This window comes from Gekko japonicus, unplaced genomic scaffold (assembly GCF_001447785.1).
Source record: "Gekko japonicus isolate JY-2015 unplaced genomic scaffold, Gekko_japonicus_V1.1 scaffold253, whole genome shotgun sequence".
In the NCBI taxonomy this organism is placed as follows: Eukaryota; Metazoa; Chordata; class Lepidosauria; order Squamata; family Gekkonidae; genus Gekko; species Gekko japonicus.
Window position 1 is genome coordinate 441,245 of NW_015173681.1, and position 23,467 is coordinate 464,711.

Here is a 23,467-nt window from a genome sequence, read left to right on the forward strand (position 1 = left end):
CCTGCTCCTTCTGGCGTCTATGTAGAAGGAAATTGGAATAGGCCAGGGGTGGCCAAATTGTGGCTCTTTCACACATATGCCGCCATCATTTGTATTGTCCTTGTTAGAAATCTATGATGTTAGGTCATTGTTATTTATATTTTATTGTATGTTATTGTATTTACTGTTTTGCTGCTTTTAATGCTTGTTCACCGCCTTGAGCCAGTTCCCTGGCAAGGCGGGATACAAATTGAAAATAATAAATGAATAAATAAATGAATATTGTGCAGCTCCCGGCAGTGGTGCTGGGGAAGTGAAGGGGAGGCATGCCTTCCTGATCAGTCTTCCCTTCCCCAGCCAGTGTTCCCCTCCCTAGGTAGGCTTGAGGTGTGAGTGGGTGGGGGAACAGAGAAAGAAAGCAACTTTAAGTGTGTTCTCAAAGCCCACCCCCTCGGCTGGCTTGGAGAAGGCATTTGTTTCTTTAAATCCCTTTGCCAAGCCGGTGGGGCAGGGGCTTGGAATACGCATTTTCAGTTAAAGTTGCTTTCTTTCCACCTCTCTCTCTCTTTCCTGTTCCTTCCTCCCTCCCCCATCTATTTGGTTTCTTTCCACCTCCCCCCTTCCTTCCTTCCTTCCTTCCCCCCCTCCCCCCCTCCCTCCCCACTTACTATGTGGCTCTTGCGCTAAGCGATTTTGGTCACCCCTGGAATAGGCCATCACTTTTCTGTGTATGGGGTGCTAGTGATTGGAATATTAGATACCAGGGATGCACGTACATTCCACAATTAAGTATTTTCATGGGAAGCTTGCTAATGAGTGTGAGGTATTATCCTGCACTGATGTTCACTTCTGGGCAAGTTTCTGGGCTTTTCCACTGTTTTCTCCATTCACGTGATTAATGACTCTCTCCCCTCCTCTGCTGTCTTCAGTGGAATCACTGTGATCCTTGTTAAAGTTGCTGGGCCTTGCCCAGTATCTTCTGGCTCGGGTAGCAGCAGTCGTCATAAACTAACCTAAAGAATGGTATAGCCCTGACCTGGATGGCCCAGGCTAGCCTGATCTCCTCGGATCTCAGAAGCTAAGCTAAGTGGGAGCGGTGGCGCAAGCGGTAAAACGCATGCATTAGCATCATAGCGAACTGCCCTATGGCGGTTCGAGACCCACTGCGGCCGGGGTGAGCTCCCGGCCCTAGTCCTAGCTCCCGCCCACCCAGCGGTTCAAAAGCAAGTAAGAACAATAAAGCAAGTAGATAAATGGGTACCTGCCCTTAGAAGGGTAGGGGGCACCCTCCTCCAAGTGGGGATGTGGTGGGAACATCGGTGACGGCAATGGTGATGGCGGCAGTGGCGGCGGAGTAACGGCGTGGCGCGGCGATCCCTGGCAGCCAGAAGGAAAAGCAGAAGCGTTCGGCACTCAGCGACGGCAAAGGTGGAGGTGGAGTCGCAGAAGAGCCCGTGGTGAGGTAAACAGCACAGGCGCGGCAGAGCCGGATGTGGACATAGCCGGGCCGGGGCTGCTACAGGCCACGCGCCAGAAGATCGCGGAGCTGAGAAGACTGGCCTTAGACAGCAAAAAGAATGGGACGCCAACCCAGTGGACCACCGGAGGAAGAGAGCCGGGGAACAGCTGACCCACTGCCTGGGTGCCTGTAGGCAGCCCCACCCCCCGTAACATGTGGCCATAGTCTAGGGAATTAACTTGCACTTGCAACATATCTGTAAACTGCTCTGAGACCTTCGGGTCTGAGCGGTATAGAAACTGAATGTTATAATAATAATAATAATAATAATAATAATAATAATAATAATAATAATCAGGTTCAGCCCCGGCTAGTACTTGGATGGGAGACCACCATGGAGGTCCAGGGTTCCTATGGAGAGGGAGCCAATGGCAAACCACCTCTGAACACCTCTTGCCTTGAGAGCCCTGTGGGGTCGCCATACGTTAAAAGTAAGAACATAAGAGAAGCCAATGTTGGGTCAGGCCAATGGCCCATCCAGTCCAACACTCTGTATCACACAGTGGCCAGAAATACCAGGTGCCATCGGGAGGTCCAGCAGTGGGGCCAAGTTGACTGGGACTTGACGGCACTTCCCACCACCAAATGGTATAAGTAACCATTTCCCAGATTTTAATGGCGCTCTCCTGCCTTGTGCTCCAGAAGTTTGGGGGATGAACAGGTGGGGCTGATGGAAAGAGGGCTGAAGCTCAGGGTGTCGAGTTCTTTCCAGGCTTCTGAGTGCCTCCTTCCCAGCTGAGTTGACTTTGGCTGCGGTCCTCTCTAGCCTTCTGCCTGCCCGTCTGGTTTTGTGTCTTACCTTTCCCTGTAGTACAAGTGCCTTTCATGTACAGCGGGGTTTAGCTGTATTTCAGGCGTCCTGTTTGGCCTCTTAAATACAAAATATATTGCAGGCTGCTAGTCTGAAAATAAATTATATGCAGAAGTGCCATCACTATATCAAAGCCACTGGCATGAACTCCCGAGTCACTACCAACAGGTTTTGACTCTAAATAGCCCCCTGTCAGTAGGGATCCGCATTAGCATTGCTCTGTGTCACGGAAGTAAGGCCTGGATTGAGCCTCAGTCCCCTCCTGAACCAGTTAATTTAATTTGTATAGCAAATCAGTGTCTGTAGTTGAATATTTGGTTCTGTTTCCCAGGAGGCCACAGGGCTCTGCTGGTACTGTGGCCTTCTGGTACCAATAACCCTGTACATGATTCTTGTCTTAGAGGATGTTTATACATTCCAGGAGTTGGTGGTGCTACTGTCATATTTGAATTAGATAGAACCGAGCTTCCTTTACCTTCTGGGAGCTTCCTGAACCCAGAGACAGAAAGAAAGAGGAATTTGGGTCAGTTCTAGTCAGTTCCAGTTTGTCCTGCGTGACTTTTGCCACAGCTATACATCAGTAGGTACGTTAGCAGCTATAGGTCCAGGAAAGATATATACCTCTGGCTTACTAATGGTTAGGGCTGCTCATCAGCGCCATGGCTTGACACTGGGCCTTGGTGTGTAGCTGGAATATATTCCTTAATCTTATACATTTGAGCATAGACTGTATATTTCTTTATATGTTTTGAGTGTGTCTTTGCAATGTTCTACTTGAGATCTAATAAACTGAATTCAGAAAGAAGCATTGGTTTATGTGTGTCTCTCTCTCCCTGGCAAGGAGAGTGCCCAGCCAGCCCTACCCACCAAATTTGAACTTGGGAAAGGGGACTTGGGGGCTCCAGGCTTAGAGCCAGTTTGGTGTAGTGGTTAAGTGCGCAGACTCTAATCTTGGAGAACTGGGTTTGATTCCCCACTCCTCCACTTGCACCTGTTGGATGACCTTGGGCAAGCTATAGTTCTGGCACAGCTGTTCTCTCAATAGTAGTCCTCGAATGAGCTCTCTCAGCCCCACCTACCTCACAGGGTGTCTGTTGTGAGGAGGGGAAGGGAAAGGGAATGGAGTTTGTAAGCCGCTCTGAGATTCCTTTGGGCAGTGAAGGGTGGGGGATAAATCCAATCTCTTCTTTTTCTTCTTAATGTTTTCCCCAACACTTCATCGAAGAGTGAGCGAAAAGTGCTTAAAGTTTCTTTTATATGCATCCCTTCTGGAGGGTTTCGTATTCTTCCACTAGTTAAGAGTTGTCAAGGTTGGCTGCTGTTGTTATGCAGAAGAGATCCTGAGTGTATTCTTTGGCCTCCCCTGTCTGCAAGAGGAGACTTTGCTAGGGGAGGTGCTAAATACAAGAATGGGTTATTCATTTTGATTGAATGTTGTGTTTCCTGCAGCACGCAAGGCGGTGTCCACATCCACAAAGACAGACTGACGGTAACTTCTCCCGTATTGATGTGGATCAAGGTGAGTACATAACACTTTGAGTCCTGTGGGCAGTGCAGGGAAAGAAAGACAGGCGGCTTCCCCAGTTGCTTCTAACCGTTCCCCTTCTCCCCACTTACTTCTCTATACTTGATGCCGCCCCGTGCCTTTATCGCATATGCCAAGAGTCCCCAACTTCTTTAAGCCTCTGGGCACCTTTGGAATCCTGACACAACATGATGGGTGCAGCCACAAAATGGCTAGTAGGAGAAGCAGAGCCAACCGTGCCATGGCTGCCGCGGCTTAACTTCAGTCACCCAGTGAAGATCCATGTGCTGTGGGGGCAGCTGCTACCAAAACGATATTTTTCAAGATCTCCACCGTCAACCAAATCTCCCGTGGACAGTCAGAAGCGTTGCTAGGCAAATCCCCCACCCGGCCCCGCCCACTTTCTAAAAACACTTGGTGGGCACTGGGGTGGGCACCATTGTGGGCTACATGGCTTTCACGGGCACCACACTGAGAACCATGTTGCCCATTTGCTGGAGTAACAGAGGCCTGCTTGGTTCTATGAGGATAGGACTCGCAAGAAATGAGAGCCAGTTGGGTGTAGTGGTTAAGTGCGCGGACTCTAATCTGGGAGAACCGGGTTTGATCCCCCACTCCTCCACTTGCACCTGCTGATGTGACCTTGGGTCAGTCACAAGCTCTGGTACAGCTGTCCTTGAAAAAGGGCAGTTTCTGTCAAGAGCTCTCTCAGCCCCACCCACCTCACAGGGTGTCTGTTGTGGGGAGGGGAAGGGGAAGGAGTTTGTAAGCTGCTCTGAGACTCCAAGTGAAGGGCGGGGTATAAATCCAATCTCTTCTTCTTCTTCTCTTCTATGACTTGTGCCATCAGAAAAAGAAGAAGCTGTTCTGTGTATGGTGCCATCCATGCCTGATTCTGTTCCCTGCTTTGGGGAAATGTAGGAGGCAATGGTTTAGAACATTTATTTTCGGCGTGGATACACAGTTTCAAATTCCTACGTTGTCAATCAAGGTGAACATAAGAAAAGTGGGCAGATGTGAACAAGATGCCAAGTTCTACATCTGGGTAACAAAAATGAGGAACACGCACACCTGGATGGGGGATGCACTTCTGGGTAGCAGTGTGTGTGAACAAGATCTTGGGGTACGGGTGGACCGTAAGGTAAATGTGAGCAGCCAGTGTGATGCAGCAACAAAAAAGGCTAATGTGATCTTAGGGTGTATCAACAGAGGCAAAACATCCAAAACCGCAAGATGTGGTAGTCCCGCTGTACACTGCATTGGTCAGGCCGCACCTGGAGTATTGTTCCCCAGTTCTGGAGGCCTCGCTTCAGAAAGGATGTGGACAGAATGGAGCGGGTGCAGAGGAGAGCGATGAGGAAGATCGGGGGCCTGGAGACCAAGCCCTATAAGGCTGAGGGACTCGGGAATGAATGTTCAGTCTGGAGAAGAGGAGGCTGAGGGGGAACGTGATTGCTCTCTTGAAGGGCTGTCCCTTAGAGGAGGGCAGGGAGCTGTTCCTGTTGGCAGCAGAGGATAGGACTCGCAAAAATGGGTTTAAATTAAGGGCGGGAAGGTACCAGCTGGATTTGGGGGGATTTTTTTTTACAGTAAGAGTAGTTCAGCAGTGGAATAGGCTGCCTAGGGAGGTGGTGAGCTCCCCCTCCCTGGCAGTCTTGAAGCAATGGCCGGACAAACCCTTGTCAGGGATGCTCTAGCCTGACCCTGTTTTGAGCAGGGGGTTGGACTAGATGGCCTGTAGGCCCCCTTCCAACTCCGGGATACTATGATTTTAATAAGAGAAGCCAATGTTGGATCAGGCCAATGGCCCATCCAGTCCAACACTCTGTCACACAGTGGCCAAAAATGCCAGGTGCCATCAGGAGGTCCAGCAGTGGGGCCAGGACACTAGAAGCCCTCCCACTGTTGCCCCCCCCAAGCACCAAGAATACAGAGCATCCCTTGCCCCAAACCGAGAGTCCCTATCTATACCTTGTGGCTAATAGCTACTGATGGACCTCTGCTCCGTAGGTTTATCCAATTCCCTCTTGAAGCAGGAGGTAAGAGAAGAAGGGAACAATTCTCAAGCATGAACGCTGGAGGAAGAGAGGATAGCAACTCCCTCCTCAATTAGAAATTGCCATTTATTTATTTATTTATTTATTTATTATGTATTTATTTATTATATTTATACCCTGCCCATCCTATGAACAGGCTCAGGGTGGCTAACAAAGCGGTACAATGTACCTAATTGGCATAACCATAAAAATTTTAAAACTACGTAAAACACATACTCATTCATGACATAAATTAACAGTTAGCAATAAAGTGCTTGCAGTACTAAAGATTAAACAGTTTTAAATATCAACTGTTTGGTTCTCTCTCTGTGCCATTAGATGACTCCGTAGCTCAGCATTATTAAAATTTGTGCTCCACGAGACACAGTTACGTTTGCCAGACAATTAATCATTTGCTTGTTTTCCTGCCTCTGTTTGGGTGTTGTTAAGATTTCTTTTGACACTGCAGTTTCCCGCATCGTGCCGTTTAATTTTCCAAAGTTGTCACATTCCGTGCCATTGTTTGCGATAATAGATGCGTTAATTTAAAAAACGATGTCAGAATTGCTCTGGATTAAACTGAATTTTGGCACAATTGCGTTCTCTCCTCCCTCCGCCCATGCTGAAGCTGCAATGCTTTCCCCATGTTTTAATGATCAGCAGTGTTTTCCTATCTCTTTGCTCTGTGATGAAGGGCAGGCAATTTGGTTCAGCATCTTCTGTATTCATTTAGAGCCAGAGCTTCTGCAGTAGCTGTTTTAACTCTTACACCCCAGACCTAAGCATGGTTATTTAGGAGTCCGTCCAACTGAGAGTGGAAACTATCCCCTGTGCTCAGGGGTCATTTCATAGAAAAAGAGCTAGGGGAACTCATTAGCATATGCCACACCCCCTGACATCAGGGGCTTGGCGGTGGACCTGCAAGGCCAGCGGGAGTGCGAGGAAGCCCCGCCAAGGCCCTCCCTGGCCCCAGGCAGGCAGGGGTGGGGAGAGGCGGGGAGGAAGCAACTTACCCTCCCTCTTCTCCTGCCTCCTCCTGGCTGAATGAGGGCTGGAAGCGGGGCGGCCGGAAGCAGGGAGTGGGGCTTTGTCATGTGCCCCGCCCCCCTGCACCTCACCCGGGGGAACTGCATTCCCCCGCGTTCCCCCCCCGAAAGGACATCTGCCTGTGCTGCTTCTTTGCTTCATTAGACCTGTGCTCTGGAAAGTTGAAAGGGAGGTTTTACTCTACTGAGAAATTAATGGCATCTGGTGTGCTTTTATTTCACTACACAGCCACCCTGACCTGGATAGCGTGGGCTGGCCTGATGTAGTCAGATCTTGGAAGCTAAGCAGGGTTGAATCCTGGGTGACCTGCAAGAAATACCAGGGGCGTGACACAGAGCCAAGCAGTGGTGAACCCCCTCTGAAACGTCTCTTGCCGTAAAAACAAGTCTAGCTTGCCACCTAAAAGAAGAAGAAGAAGAGATTGAATTTATACCCCACCCTTCACTCAGTGTCTCAAAGTGGCTTCCTTCCCTTCCTCTCCCCACAACAGACACCCTGTAAGGTAGGTGGGGCTGAGAGAGCTCTTTGAGAGCTGCTCTTGAGAGAACAGCTCCGAGAGAACTTTGGCTTGCCCAAGGTCACCCAACAGCTGCATGTGGACGCTTGGGGTATCAAACCCGGTTCTCCCAGATTAGAGTCCACACTGCTAACCACTACACCAAACTGGCTCCCTAGGGGTGCATATGCGAAAAGAGCTGGCTGACAGATAATCTTAAGATCTCCTGGCTATACTACACACACTGCCATATAATAACTATTATTATTACTACACAGCCATAGGTCAGGTAGCTGTGCAAGAATTTCAGGATTTCTCCGCTTGCGGTGAGGTCTTGCTGTTCAAACAAACACGAATTCATCAGAAGTACAGGCAAGTGGAACTGCAAACAAGGAACACTTTTACAGACTGTAACGTATCATTGTGAGCGGTGTAGTGGTCAGTGTGTCAGATTACAATTGGGAAGGCCTGACTTTGGATCCCGACGAATCCACGAAGCTCTGTGAGTGACCTAAGACCAGCTCCTCTCTTTCAGCCTAACTTACCGCGCAGGGCTGCTACTGTAATAAAATGTAGGTGGAGAGGACCATGTAGAGTCATAGAATCATAGAGTTGGAAGGGACCTCCATGGTCATCTAGTCCAGCCTCCTGCACAATGAAAGAAATTCACAAATACCCCCCCCCCCCGGTGACCCTGATTGCCTTTAGAACAGGAGTTCCCCACGTGGTCCCTGTGGGAACCATGGCCACTTCTCCACCCAAAGAGTGATTAACACGTGGAATTCACTGCCACAGGAGGTGGTGGACGGCTTCAAGAGGGACTTGGATAAGCATATGGAGCAGAGGTCCATTGGTGGCTCTTATCTACAAGGTATACAGAGGAACTCACAGGCTGGGGCAAGTGATGCACTGTATTGTTGGTGCTTGGGGGGGCAACAGTGGGAGGGCTTCTAGTGTCCCCCCCACTGCTGGACCTCCTGATGGCACCTGGTATCTTTTGGGCACTGTGTGACACAGAGTGTTGGACTGGATGGGCCATTGGCCTGATCCAACACTGGCTTCTCTCTTGTGTTCTTATGTTCTTATGGCACCTGCTGACACTTTTCCAGGAGCCCACCGAGTGTGTTTAGAGAGAGGTCAGGGGCAGGCGGGGCTTTTGCCCAGCAAGGCTTCTGATTGGCCGTCGTGCATTTGATTGCCTGTGCTGATTTTTTAAAATGTTGGTTCAGCAGCCGCCGCCACTGCAGCTCAAGGACCTTCACTGCGTGACTGAAGGCAAGCTGCAGCAGCCATTGTGTGGCTGGTTTTGCCTCCTGTGGCTGCCATTCAGTGGCTGCAGCCGCCACACCGCGCCAGAATCCCAGAGGTGCCTGCTGGCTCCAAAAGACTGGGGACCCCTACCTTAGAGGAAAGATTGGCTAACAATGTAACAGATGTCTTGCTTAGAATCACATATACATGTATGAAGTCACCGTTTGACTCCACGGAGATGTAAATCCATGGGTCGGTTGAGCGTCTGGCCGTGTGCCGATGCACAGCTTAAGGCGACAGAAGTTCAAACATTTAGCCATGTGCTGCGCAGATCTGCACATCGGAACTGTATAGTCCGCTGTCCCAGTATGTGCTTAGTTTCAAGTGTCCTCGTGTCGGGATGGGATTGTTCTGTGCACATTGCCCTGGGGTTCCAGGTAACGGCGAGTCTTTATATCGCGCACCACTGCTCGGTAGCCGGAGCTGCTATCCACTCCGATGCAGAGTTCCACAGGCGGGCCGAAGCACAAAGGGAGTTCTTGCATGAGTAAACCCTATCGTATCCCATGCGGATGAGCGTTTGGTGCTGGCTCCACTCTGGAAAGGGGTGAGGGGAAACGCTTGCTACACGGGGGTGGGTGGGGGGTATTGGACCACAGCAGTCCGCTGAATCGGAGCTATGGTGAATAAGGGCATTGTCTTGGGGAACTTCATTTCTTTGAAAAAGAGCCAGCCAATGCAAAAACAGGTGCGCCACTCTCCCCCCCCCACCTCCCTCCCAGGAACCTTGACAATGTCTCTCTTGTATATCGGTGCCCTTTGAAGACCAAACAAGGGAAGATAAAGGGGCCAAACTAAATATCTCAGGTTAGCCACATGTCATGTTAGCCTAGCAGCTGTCGCTCCCTGGCAAAGCACCATAGGGAGAGGGGTGGTTTTGAAGCAGGGAAAGGGTAGTCGGGCAGTCAGGCATAACCCTACGAGTTTCTTTTCCTCTGAAACTACCCCCACCCCAGGATTCGAGGGTCCTGTCTGTGTGGAGAATGGGAACCTTGGGGTAGGAATGTGGGGAAAGCCACACAGCTATGGATGGTGGTGAGTGAGGTTGCCAACCTCCTGGCAGGACCCGGAGATCTCCCGGGATTACAGCTCCAGACTACAGAGTGCTTTAGGGGGGGGGGGCATTGTGTTCTGCTGAGGTCCCTACCTTCCCCAGACTCCATCCCAGAGCCAGTTTGGTGTAGTAGTTAGGAGCAGTGGACTCTAATCTGGGAGAACCAGGCTTGATTCCCCACTCCTCCACTTGCAGCTGCTGGTATTGACCTTGGGTCAACCACAGTTCTCTCAGAGCTGTTCTGTCAAGGGCAGTTCTTGGGAGAGCTCTCTCAGCCCCACCTACCTCACAGGGTGCCTGTTGTGGGGAGGGGAAGGGAAAGGAGATTGTAAGCCGCTCTGAGACTCCTTCGAGTAGTGAAGGGTGGGGTACAAATCCAGTCTCCTCCTCCTCCTCCTTCTACTTCTTCAGCTTGGTGTAGTAGTTAAGTGCGCGGACTCTAATCTGGGAGAACCGGGTTTGATTCCCCACTCCTCCACTTGCACCTGGCTGGATGACCTTGGGCAAGCCGTAGTTCTGATAAGAGCTGTTCTTGAAAAAGAGCAGTTTCTGTCAGAGCTCTCTCAGCCCTACCCACCTCACAGGGTGCCTGTTGTGGGAAGGGAAAGGAGTTTGTAAGCCGCTCTGAGACACCTTTGGGTAGTGAAGGGCGGGGTATAAATCCAATCTCTTCCTCTTCCACTTCTTCTTCCACTTCTTCTTCCACTTCTTCCTCATCTTCCTCTTCCTCCTCTCATCATCATCCCCAGATCTCCAGGAATTTCCCAACTGGAGTTGGCAATCCTACCGGGGAGTTTCAAGGAGAAACGGGCTTCTGCTGCTGCCTGGGGCGGGGGCAAGGGCGGTGGTGAACATAAATCGCTGTGTGGCCTTCCAGCCCAAGGCTCCCCTCCCTCCCCCCCCTTTCCTGGGGCACTCCTTATCTCGCTCACTGCTTTAATGCCAGCAGCTCACCAAGTAGAATTTTTGCTCACAAGACTCCACAGCTTAGAGGGAACATTGGTTCCACCCCACCCCTCCTTTTGTTTCCGAACATCCAGCCTGTTGAAGGATTCTGCAGAACTCCAAAGCTTGTGTGCTGTTGTGTAGTCGTTTGGCCGATCCTAGTAAAGAAGTGCCCTCATTTGGATGGCCCAGGCTAGCCTGGTCTCATCAGGTCTCAGAAGCTAAGCAGGGTCGGCCCTGGTTTGTACGTGGGTGGGAGACCACCAAGGGAGTCCAGGGTTGCTATGCAGAGGCAGGCGATGGCAAACCAGCTCTGCTTGTCTCCTGCCTTGGAAATCCCACGGGTCGCCATAAGTCGGCAGCGACTTAATGGCGCTTTCCATCACCAATGAAGAAGCATTCCGTGACTGATGGTATTGGAACTTTCCTAGTCATTAACGAGTTTTTTTGTTATCCTTTGTTACTCTCTGTAATTCAAAGATCTGCGAGAGCTCACCCCCCCCCCCCGAACACTGCAGTCAATCTTTATCACCTTTCTTCTTTTAGGCCCTGGACATGGTCTTGGAAAAGATGAAATCTTCTGGATTTAACTTCTCTAGAGTCAAAGCTTTGTCTGGAGCCGGACAGGTCAGCTTAAAAGAGGAGTGGGAATTGCGTCCTTGGGTTTTATGGACTCTTTAATGAAATAATTAAAATGCTGCAGTTATGCAAATTGTGCACATACACTTTAATAAACACAATCAAAGCTGACTTAGAATGCATCAGAACATTGGTATATCAAGGTCAGTCTTGTCTACCTTTGTCTGATCGTGGGCAGAGGCCTTTCACACCACCAGCAACTTGATAACTTTAACTGGAGATGCTGGAGATTGACATAAGAACATAAGAGAAGCCATGTTGGATCAGGCCAGTGGCCCATCCAGTCCAACACTCTGTGTCACACAGTGGCCAAAACCCAGGAGCCATCAGGAGGTCCACCAGCAGGGCCAGAGCTCCAGAAGCCCTCCCACTGTTGCCCCCCAAGCACCAAGAATACAGAGCATCACTGCCCCAGACAGAGTGTTCCATTTATACCTTGCGGCTAATAGCCACTTATGGGCCTCTGCTCCATATAAGAACATAAGAGAAGCCCTGTTGGATCAGGCGAATGGCCCATCCAGTTCAACACTCTGCGTCACACCATGGCCATCAGGAGATCCACCAGCGGGGACTGAACCCAGGACCTTCTGCATGCCAAGCAGGGGCTCTTCCACTGAGCCAGGGCCTCCCCAAGCATGGCTGCAGTTGTTACTATTTAATGTAATTCTGGTTTAGCTATCATGGGGACCTATGTAGGGCACTGAAGTCCCGCTCTTATGCCTGGAAATCTTAGGGCCAGATTAGACATTACAGTGTCCATAGGTCTGACTGTTTCAGCACTTGAGAAGGCATGTGTCTGTGTGTGTGTATGCGGGGAGGGGGGCAAGATTGCCTGGTTGTGTCACACCATAGCCTAGTAAGAACATAAGAAGAGCCTTGGCTGGATCAGACTGATAGTTCATCTAGGCCAGCCTCCTGTCTCACACAGTGGCAAACCAGTTCCTCTGGAGGGCCAACAACAGGGCAGAGAGGCCGAGGCATTCCTCTGATGTTGACTCCTGGCTCTGGGATTCAGAGTCTTAGTACCTCTGAAGGTAGAGGTTCCCCTCAGCCACCACGGCTAGTGGCCATTGATAGACTTATCCTCTATGAATCAATCTAATCCCCTTTCATCCTCTATGAATCAATCTAATCTCCTTTCAAAGCTATTTATTCCTGTGGCCATCACTACATCCTCTGGCAGCTGATCCCCCATTTTAATCACTCTCTGTGTAAAGTAGTATTTCCTTTTGTCCGTCCTGAACCTACTACCCATCAGCTTCATTGGATGCCCTTGAGTTCTAATCCTGATTGGGCTCTCGTGGCATTTTTAAATGGTTGACTTCAGCTCTAGAATGACATCAGCATCCGTGGCTTGGACCTATGGAAGCCGTTAACATTTAGTGTGGTCCTTACTCTTGCATTCTTCTGGCTTCTGTGATTTCAGATACTTCCCATGCACTTTCAAGCTTATCTTTGCCAAGCGCGTGGGCTAGGAGTGTGTGCCTTCCCTCCCAAATAAAACATTAACAAATAAAACATTAGATCCTCACTAATCCAAATTCTCTGTACCCGATACTGTATTCTACAAAATTGCATTTACTCAGCCTCATGCAGCTTTTTAGGATCCCCGAATTGTTCAGTAAGGGGCTGCAGTCGGTCAGTGGTTAAAACGCTGAACTGCCGGCTGGAAGGTCGGTAGGTCAGCAGTTCGAGACCCTAGTGCCGCATAACAGCATGACGGAGTGAGCTCCCATCGCTGGTCCCACCTCCTGCCAACCTAGCAGTTCGAAGGCAAGAAATTGCAAGTAGATAAATAGGTACCGCTTCGGTGGGAAGGTAACAAGCATTCCGTGCAGCTTGGCATTTAGTCATGCCGGCCACATGACCATGGAGAAGTCTTCGGACAGCGCTGGCTCTTTGGCTTAGAAATGGAGATGAGCACTGCAGCCTAGAGTCAGATTCTACTGGCTTTTGAGCGAGGGAAACCTTTACCTTTATCTTTAATTGTTCAGTGGCGGGCATTTCAAAACCAGAAGGAGAATAACACTGTTTCTGCATTCCCAAGTTTGTACAGATTTAGTGAAGTGCTACGAGGGTGCAGTTGTAAATGAAGCACCTATAAACTGTTAGTTTGTCAGTCAGTGAGAGCAAGTGATGATTGGAGGGGCTGAGAGTACATGGTGTATTTGCTTCCTTTTTAAAGAGGACTTTGGTCCTGGTTTGTTACAGTAGTAGGAAATGTATTTATAGTTGTCTCTTACCTTTACATCCCACCTTTCTTTCATCCCGGAAACCAAAGTGGCTTACGCAGGATTCCCAGTGGGGCCTCCCAAGCTGGCCCAGACCAGACCCCTATTGGCTCAGCCTCTGCAAGGCTGCTGGGTCACGCACCCTCTCATCCTGCCCTGGGAGTAGGAAAGAAACACCTTAAAGGGGGTCGGTCCTTGGAAAGCGATAGCTTTCATCTCACACTTACTTCAGTGGCTTTCAGAGAGACACCTGTACAGAGGTTTGGGCTGTGTTTATTTAAATTTAATTGATTCTGTTTGGGATCCAGATGTGAACTTGGATGTGTAGCCCGGCTCTGTTTGATACGTAACTCTTTTCTCTTTTAATGTACAGCAACACGGGAGTGTCTATTGGAACGACGGAGCGAGCTTGGTCTTACAGAATTTACCACCCGAGGTCACTTTGCATCAGGCACTGAAGGTAACCCCTTTGTGGAGTTTGGGCAGGAAGTTCGTCTCTGCTCTCGTTCTTCCACACTGAGCTCTGATGCTTGTGCTCTGCCTAACGCTAAGCATGCTTTATAGTCTTATTGGTTAAGGGCAAATATAAATGATAACGCATGTAACGTTTCACATTTCCTTGGCCCTTCAATTAAAAAAAAACACCCTGTAAAACATCACAGCGGTTAAACATCTGTCAAAACAGTCTCATAAAGAACAACTATAGGGCAGCAATAAGATGGAGTCAGCGGGCCCCCGTTTTAAAAATTTATCAGGGTAAAACCTGCAGAATTCATGGGGATTAAATAAATGCTCTGGAAAGGAAACCCCTTCTTGATCTGGTGCCTGGAAGTCAACAGATTTGGTACAATGGGACCTCCTTGGGGAGGGAGAGCCAGTTTGGTGTCGTGGTTAAGTGCGCGGACTCTAATCTGGGAGAACTGGGTTTGATTCCTCCACTTCTCCACTTGCAGCTGCTGGATGACCTTGGGCAAGCCACAGTTCTGGCACAGCTGTCCTTGAAAAAGAGCAGTTTCTGTCAGAGCTCTCTCAGCCCCACCTACCTCACAGGGTGACTGTCTCTTGTGGGGAGGGGAAGGGAAAGGAGATTGTAAGCTGCTCTGAGACTCCTTTGGGTAGTGAAGGGCGGGGTATAATTCCTCTCTCTTCTTCTTCCTATGGAATGCTACACACACACACACACACACACACACACACACACACACACACACACAGCACGTCCCTTGACTGGTAGCATCAGGTAGAGACTGATTTTAGACATGTTCCTCATACGGTTTTGGCTAAATAGCTGGGTTGTGCGTCATTTTGCTGGTTTATCTGGTGTTAAGTTATGGGGTTGGTTAGTTAGTTCATATGTAACCTTGTGAAGTTGGTTTCCCACCCTTCTGTTCTGCTTACATCAAATTTGGTTGCTTCATCTTTATGCTCAGGGGCTGTTCTTAAGTATAGCTGTGTTGCTTTCTATTACTACTTTTGTGGGCTTTGGTGGTGTCTTATCATATTTGTTTTTTTGTTTTTTTATTGTGTTTTGAGCCACCCCCGAGAGTCGGGACGGGATATAAACTTTCAAATAAACGTTAAATAAATCTTGGAAGCCATCACTAAAAAGGCCCTTGAGGAGGGTTTCCAACTTTGAGGTTGGGGAGGAGGGCCGGCATTTTCCCAGAGTGACAACTGATCTCCAGACAGCAGAGGTCAGTTCCCTTGGAGGAAATGGCCACTTTAGAGGGCCGACTCTGGGGCGTCACAGCTTGTGGTGCTTCCTCCCTTCCCCAGGCCCTGCCCCCAAATCGCCAGGAATTTTCCAACCTGGAGTTGGAAAGCCTACCCTTGGGGCAGGATCTCTGTCTTCCCAGACCAACAGTGCCATCCTAAACTGAGTCCACACCCCTTTAAGCCCATTGATTTCAATGGTCTTACAAAGGCTCGACTGTGCTTAGGACGGCACTGCAAACCCAGTGTTCTGGTGTGACTCTAAATTGAGGACTTGTTGGGGGTGGGGGATGTGCTTCCTTCCTCCATATACACACGCAAACTGCGGCATGTGTGTGCATCCATGGTTCCCTTTGGGAGTCTGGTATATCATTGCAGCCTCTTTTCTTCTCCCTCCTGTTGCTTGAGCCAGAGAACGAGGGGGATGGAAACCCGGATGCCGAGCTACAGGAGGCTCACGCACAGAGGAGAGGCTTATGCACAGAGGAGAGAGGCGTGCCATTGTTCCTAAGCCAGAGTTTTTACTGACACAAATCTGTATGGCTTTGACACCTTCTTTCTGTCCCCCCCCTCCATAGTCTTGCTTTTCCATCAATGACAGCCCTGTTTGGATGGATTCCAGCACGAGTGCCCAGTGCTCCGCTCTAGAAGCAGCTGTTGGAGGTGCTCAGAAACTTGCAGACATCACTGGATCACGAGCCTACGAGGTGAGAGAAAAGACTTCAGTTAGCCACACGAAGGCTTGTGAGGTTCCTGTCCTGCTGTAGCTCATGAGTAGAAGAAGAAGAAGAAGAAGAGATTGGATTTATACCCTGCCCTTCACTTGGAGTCTCAGAGCGGCTTACAAACTCCTTTCCCTTCCCCTCCCCACTACAGAAACCCTGCGAGGTAGGTGGGGCTGAGGGAGCTCTTTTCAGGACTGTCCTTGAGATAACAGCTCTGACAGAACTATGGCTTGACTAAGGTCATCCAGCAGCTGCAAGAGGAGGAGTGGAGAATCAAACCCGGTTCTCCCGGATTAGAGTCCGCCCACTTAACCACAACACCAGACTGTTAAGAGGCTTCCCGTACAAGCATCTGCTAAGGGGGCCAGTGGAGTGTTGTGGGTTGGAGTAGAGCTCTGAGTTCAAAGTCTTCTTCTGCCGTAAAATTCAGAGGGTAGAGTTGCCAGGTCCTCCTGCAGCCACTGGCAGGGGAGGGGTGGGTAGGGTTGCCAGCTTGGGAAACTCCTGGGGATTTTGGGGGGGAGCCTGAAGAGGACAGGGACCTCAGTGGGTACAATGTCATAGAGTCCACCCTCCAAAGCATCCATTTTCTCCAGGGGAACTGACCTCTGTAGTCAGGAGATGGGCTGTAATTCTGGGGGGTCCCCAGGTCCCCATCTGGAGGCTGGGGGTGAGTCATTGGGCAGACTGACTTCTCAGGGTTGTTGTGAGGATGAAATGCAGGAGGGGAGCAGTCATGTGCCACACATATATGTAGGATTTAAAAAAAATTATCTCATCAATCTGATTTTTCAAAAGCCCTTTCCTTGTTCGTGTTCTCATAAAGGATGACTTCAGTTCCTCCTATGCTCTCCTCCCCAACAGCTAAGTTAAAGCAAAGGGAAAATAAAAAGAATGCAGGTTCTTCATCAAAGAGGTATGCGCATCCCATGTTCGAACCCGTTCAGTCCATGGGGCCGGTGTCTCTGGCCACTGTAGAGAGTGCAGCTACTTCCTCTCTAGAAAGCAGAGGAAAGGACATCTCTGGGATATTTTCACATATGGAGAGGGGCTGTCGCTCAGTGCTTGAACATCTGCTCTGCCTTCAGAAAAGGTCCCAGGTTTACATCTCTTGATCTGTCACTCTGACCACCAGGGCTATTTTTGGGCAGGAACGCACAGGAACGGAGTTCCGGCTGGCTCCTGAGTTGGCCACGCCCAGCAGGAACTCATTAGCATAATAGGCCACACCCAGCAGCAGAAACTCATTAGGATTGGCTACATTAGGGGTGTGTGGCCTAACATGCAAAGGAGTCCCTGCTACAAAAAAAGCCCTGGGTTTTGACGACAAACAAGGTAAACAGAATAAGAAGCAAAAGGTGGGTGTGGCTGGATGACCACACTTCTGGCAACAGGGGGCTGTGGCCTAATATGCTAATGAGCTGTGGTGTCAGGGTGTGGCCAATTATGCTAATGAGTTCCTGCTGGGCTTTTTCTACAAAAAAAGCCCTGCTGACCACTATATCACACCGGTTCTAACACACACTGGGGGCAGTCACACGTGCAAGATAAAGTGGGGGGGGGGGACAAGGCTATTTCCTCCGGAGGAATTTGACCCGCAGTTGCGTGATCACACAGTCCTTGTAAGCTGCGGGCACGGGCCGCCCCTGCATGATCGGATACAACAGTGGGTGAGTCGGGTTTTTTTGTTGTTGTTGTTGTTTGTTTCCGATGTGCTTACACGAGGAATCAATTAATCGCATCTCCACACTGAGGGCTCCCTATGGAGTGTGCGATGATGCGCATACTGAGAAGGGGGGGGGGAACAACAGCACGGAATCGGGATGGCCTGATCAGATCATCCCAACGCCATGAGAGCGCACCGGAGCGATCGGACATGGGAAACTCCGTCCGTGGCCTGTCGCAACCCGTTTACTACCAGATTTTCCCCGGTGTCTTTTTACTCCGCTTCTGCGGTGGAGTAGAACGAGTTGCTGATGGGTGTGGTGCGCTTCCCAGATGTTGCTGTCTGATTTAAATTCGCCCGGCATTCGCGCCTATGGCAGGGCTAATTGTGCGTGTGATCACGCCCACTGTCTCTCCATACCCCTAGTATATCTCAGTCATCCAGCAAGTATTGTGGCTGAGAATGGAATCCTGCTCTTCCAAGTCCAAATCCAACTTTCCATCCCCTACATCACTCGTGCATGTGTCCCTGCGCTATAGATGCATGTGAAACAGGGCTACCTTTGAAGATACTTCGGAAACTGCAAGTGGTCCAGAACACGGCGGCCAGATTGCTGACAGGAGCGTCCTGGTCAGCGCATATAACACCTATCCTACCGCAGCTGCACTGGCTCCCAGTTAGTGTCTGGTGCCAATTCAAAGTGTTGGTATTTACCTTTAAAGCCCTAAATGGCCTCAGGCCCTCATATCTTGGGGACCACCTCTCCCAGCACGATCCTCCTCCTCTGATCTTTGTCTCGGAATTTATTGAAAGTCCCTGGTCTACGAACTGTCCATCTTGTGTCAGCAAGGGCCTTCTCAGTAGTGGCTCCCGTCCGGTGGACCAGCTGCCCAAAGAGGTGTGTGCCGCGTGCGACTTCCCTAAGTTCTACTGAGCATGCAAGGCCGCTCTTTTTCGGGCGGCCTTTGGGTGCTTGTGATCCAGCAGGCAGCTGTTAAATTATCCATGCATCCTGCCATTTGATAGTGGATTGGTTTTAACCAGGATAGATATAGTTAATAGTTTTATATCTTTTAAAGTTTATTTATTGTATCTTTTGTACTTTTTTTGTTGGGTGTGTTTTATATGTTGTCAGCCGCCCCGAGTCCCATGCAGCAGATGGAGAGCAGGATATGAATTTGATAAATGAGTCCCTTGCATCACAGTATAATGATACTTGGCATCATCTACAGAATTAATCACAGTAATCCTTACAACAACCCTGTACGTTAAGCCAGTGCTGTTACAGAAGGTTTGAGAGGAGTCTGTCTAAAGGCCATCCAGAGAACTCTTCCTTTTTCTAACGGTCTCCTTGCTTAACTGAATCGTGTTGAGTGGGTGACCGTAAACTTTTGGGGACCTGGAGATGGCGGCTGCCGGGTGCTGGGGTCCCATCTAAGTAAGAAGGCTAATCCATCCCCTTGATTCGTCATCTCTGGTGGAAATGGAAATCGTGGCCCGGAATGCTTCTTTTTTGTAGCCATGTTTTTTTTTTGTCTTTTGTCTTTTGACCGGTGAGCAGAATCCTCATAATGAGCCAATGCATTACAGTCCGCCTAATGCCGATTGCCGCCGAACAGCAACTTTTCACCATGCATCAAGCAAATTAAATATCCAAAGTGCAAACGTGCTGAACTCATTACGCCGAGTTAATGATTATTGACTCCATTTAGAGTTTTGTGTTCCTAAGCACCGCCTTGTCTTCTCTCAGCGTTTTACAGGAAACCAGATAGCGAAGATTTACAGCCAGAGCCCTGAGGTCTACGCGCAGACAGAGGTTAGCTTAACTCTTCGCCTCGTTTATTGGAAAGCGCAACTGGTTTTGTATGTTGGAAGAGGAACTTTCGGCAAATATTTGTGTAAATAACCGCATAAATAAAGGAAGAGGTGAATGTGTGTGTGTGGGGGGGTTTGTTTAGTAACAGCAGCCAGGGCATCCATCATCCCCATCCATGGGATCAAAAAGGCTTTGGGCTCTGTGCCAGGAAGGATGTAACTTCATCCCAGGGTGTAGCCCTCTTCCAGGTCTAGAGATGGCAATTTCTTTTTCTTTTGGAAGAGCTGTTTGACACCGACCAGAGACGGGAGATTCCAGCGTGAGCTACTAAATTAGAATTCATAAGGAAGTTTGAAGCTGTTCTCCAAAGGACCTAGGATTCCTTCGCCATTGCAGGCATGAGTCAGTTTTGCAAACCCAGAAAAGAATAGCATTCTGTGACTCCTATTGTGGATGGTCTCTGAATTTTAATCCTAAAACAGTTGGTGTATTCTGAATGTCTCCTTGGAGAGGGTTTAAACACTGCAAAGTGACAATGCGTGCATTGTATTTAAAAATGTATATTGTATTTTTTTTGCAAAATGTGTATACAACTTTGCCTGTGCGCTCAAAGCAGTTTACAAAATCATAATCAATTAAAACTCATGCACTTAAGATATGCCAACTAGATGTGCAATACAACCTAAAACATTGGATTAGAACAATTTGTAAGAACTTAAGAAGAGCCCTGCTGGATCAGACCAGTGGTCCATCTAGTCCAGCATCCTGTCTCACACAGTAGCCAACCAATTCCTCTGGAGGGCCAACAACAGGGCATAGAGGCTGAGGCCTTCCCCTGGTAAGACCATAAGAAGAGTCCTGCTGGATCAGACCAGTGGTCCATCTAGTTCAGTATCCTGTCTCTCACAGTGGCCAGCCAGTTCCTCTGGAGGGCCAACAACAGGGCATAGAGGCTAAGGCCTTCCCCTGATAAGACCATAAGAAGAGTCCTGCTGGATCAGACCAGTAGTCCATCTAGTCCAGCATCCTGTCTCACACAGTGGCCAACTAATTCCTCTGGAGGGCCAACAACAGGGCATAGGGGCCAAGGCCTTCCCCCAGTGTTCCCCTCAGTCCCAACTAGTAGCCACTGACAGACCTGTCCTCCATGAATCTATCTAATCCCCCTTGAAAGCTGCCTATGCCATAAACTGCTTTCGCTTGCCCAACTGAACACTGCAGGCAACACTTAAGCAACATTCTGTAAATACCTTTGAAAAGGGTTGCTTTGTACAGCATGTGAAAAAATCGCCATGGATTGTGCTCTGCAAGACCTCCACCGATTGAGTGGCCCTGTGCAGCGAATGCCTTTGTTTCATTGACACTGTACTGTGCTCGTATACTTTAGGGCATGAGCCGTGAATGTTAAGTACTTTTCGGTCCCATTGATTTCAGCTGGAGGCCTTTAAGTATGTGGCCCCTTTGAATCAATGGGATTTAACAAAAGGCTTAATTTTTTGCTTGATCGTGCCCTTGATCTGCAGATAAATGGTAAGTGACTGTATCTGGGATTCACTTTCTCATTTTCTCTTTCTCTTCCAGAGGATCTCTCTGGTCAGCAGCTTTGCAGCCTCCCTGTTTCTTGGGGCTTATGCTCGCATTGATTACAGCGACGGTAAGCGTCTTCTGCTTTTAAAAAATGTCCTCAGCCCAGCCTTTGCAGCTTCACCTGGGCTAATGAAAGAGAAGGACATTATCTGTATACTTGTCCTCTTTTTATTTCCTGTGTTCATTCTCGAAGGATGAAATGAGTAAACTAAGAGAGCCAGTTTGGTGTAGGGGTCAGGAGCGCGAACTCTAATCTGGGAGAACGGGGTTTGATTCCCCACTCCTCCACATGCAGCTGCTGGTGTGACCTTGGGTCAGTTACAAGTTCTTTCAGAGCTGTTCTCTCAAGAGCAGTTCTCGAAAGAGCTCTCTCAGGCCCACCTACCTCACAGGGTGTCTTTTGTGGGGAGGGGAAGGGAAAGGAGATTGTAAACCGCTCTGAGACTCCTTCAGGTAGTAAAGGGTGGGGTATAAATCCAATCTCCTCCTCCTCCTCCTTCTTCCCGATCTTGTCAAGTTGGGCAAGCATCAGCCTTGAATTTGGGAGCCTGGGTTCAAATCCCAGCTCAGCCAGGGACTGCTTGGACAGCCATAAACAAACCTCAATCTCTTAAGAGTCAAATTACACATTACAAATTGCAGTGTTCGCAGCACCCAAAGGGGTTCTAGTTGAAAAAGAAGAAATTGGATTTTATAACCCACCCTTCACTACCCAAAGTAGTCTCAGAGCGGCTTACAATCTTCTTTCCCTTCCCCTCCCCACAACAGACACCCTGTGAGGTAGGTGGGCCTGAGAGAGCTCTTTCGAGAACTGCTCTTGAGAGAACAGCTCTGAAAGAACTTGTAACTGACCCAAGGTCACACCAGCAGCTGCATGTGGAGGAGTGGGGAATCAAACCCGGTTCTCCCAGATTAGAGTCCGTGCTCCTAACCACTACACCAAACTGGCTCTGTTGGGGAGCTGCATATGTAGCCCGTCAGTACGCATGTGACCCCCAAAGGGTCAGGCAGACAGTGGTCACATGAAACTGCCGTATACCGAATCAGACCCTTGGTTCCGTTGAGGTCAATATCGTCTATCCAGACTGCGGCTCTCCAGGATCTCAGGCTGAGGTCTTTCCCATCACCTCCTGCCTGGTCCTTTTACCTGGGGATGCCGGGGACTGAAGCTGGGACTCTCTGCATGCGAAGCAGATGCTCTGTCACTGAGCCACAGAGAGGAGGCTGAAGTTCCTTCTCGCCCTTGTGCCACTGTCTCGATCCTAATCGGGGCTTGGGAAATGAACTCTCACCTGACGTCGGACTGTTTCAGTCGGTCAGGTTGGGGAAACCTGGGGCCTAGAGGTTACATTTTGTATCATGCAGTTTGACCCTTAAAGGTTTTCTAAAGCAGCTCCCCTTTCCTCTCCTCTGCAGTCTTCCCTAACTTCTCCTAACGGCCTCGAGAAGAGCTAAATGCTACGAATGTTAGCCAGGGTTATGGGCATCCAGCTTCCCTCTTAATCAGAATCCGTTAGGGCTCATACCATGGTTAAGAGGGACCCATAGGTAGCATTAGCTGTGGTTAGAACTAATACTGATATGGCACTTCACTCTGGCCTGGATGTTCCAGGCTCGGATGGTCTCGTCAGATCTTATAAAGCTAAGCAGGGTCAGTCGTGGTTTACTACTTTGATGGGAGAGCACCAAGGAATTCCAGGGCAAGCAATGGCAAATCACCTCTGAGAGCCAGTTTGGGTGTAGCGGTTAGGAGCGTGGACTCTAATCTGGGAGAAGCGGGTTCGATTCCCCACTCTTCCACATGCAGCTGCTGGTGTGACCTTGGGTCAGTTACGAGTTCTCTCAGAGCTGTTCTCTCATGCGCAGTCCTCGAAAGAGTGCTCTCACCCCCACCTACCTCACAAGTTGTCTGTTGTGGGGAGGGGAAGGGAAGGGAAAGGAGGTTGTAAGCCGCGACTCCTTTGGGTAGTGAAGGGCGGGGTATAAATCCAACTCTTCTTCTACTCTGTTAGTCTCTTGCCTTGAAAACCCTACAAGGTCACCATAAGTCGGCTGCAACTTGACAGCATGTTACATACACTCTCACACACTTAGCGATGGTTGGGGTGGGGCGTATATACTGGAGAGTGCTGTGGCTCAGTGGCAGAGCATCTGCTTGGCATGCAGAAGGTCCCAGGTTCAGTCCCCGGCATCCCCAGGTAAAGGATCTGGCAGTAGGTGCTGTGAAAAACCCCTGCCGGAGACCCTGGAGAGGCACTGCCGGTCTGAGTAGACAGTACCGGATGGACCAAAGGTCTGATTCAGTATAAGGGACCTTCATGTGTTCATGAGAGCACAGGAGAAAGAAAAGAGGCTGAGAAGGAGGAG

The 23,467-nt window shown here is 49.5% G+C and overlaps 1 protein-coding gene across 1 annotated transcript in view; it reads left to right on the forward strand.

The window, feature by feature from the left end:
- XYLB (xylulokinase homolog (H. influenzae)) overlaps positions 1–23,467 on the forward strand; it is a 170,869-nt gene that overhangs the window by 5,987 nt on the left and 141,415 nt on the right. The window contains exons 3-8 of the mRNA XM_015423056.1: positions 3,759–3,828; positions 11,270–11,350; positions 13,967–14,053; positions 15,885–16,013; positions 19,448–19,513; positions 21,095–21,167. Of these exons, the coding sequence (XP_015278542.1) occupies positions 3,759–3,828; positions 11,270–11,350; positions 13,967–14,053; positions 15,885–16,013; positions 19,448–19,513; positions 21,095–21,167 (506 nt within the window). The remainder of the gene's footprint in view (positions 1–3,758; positions 3,829–11,269; positions 11,351–13,966; positions 14,054–15,884; positions 16,014–19,447; positions 19,514–21,094; positions 21,168–23,467) is intronic.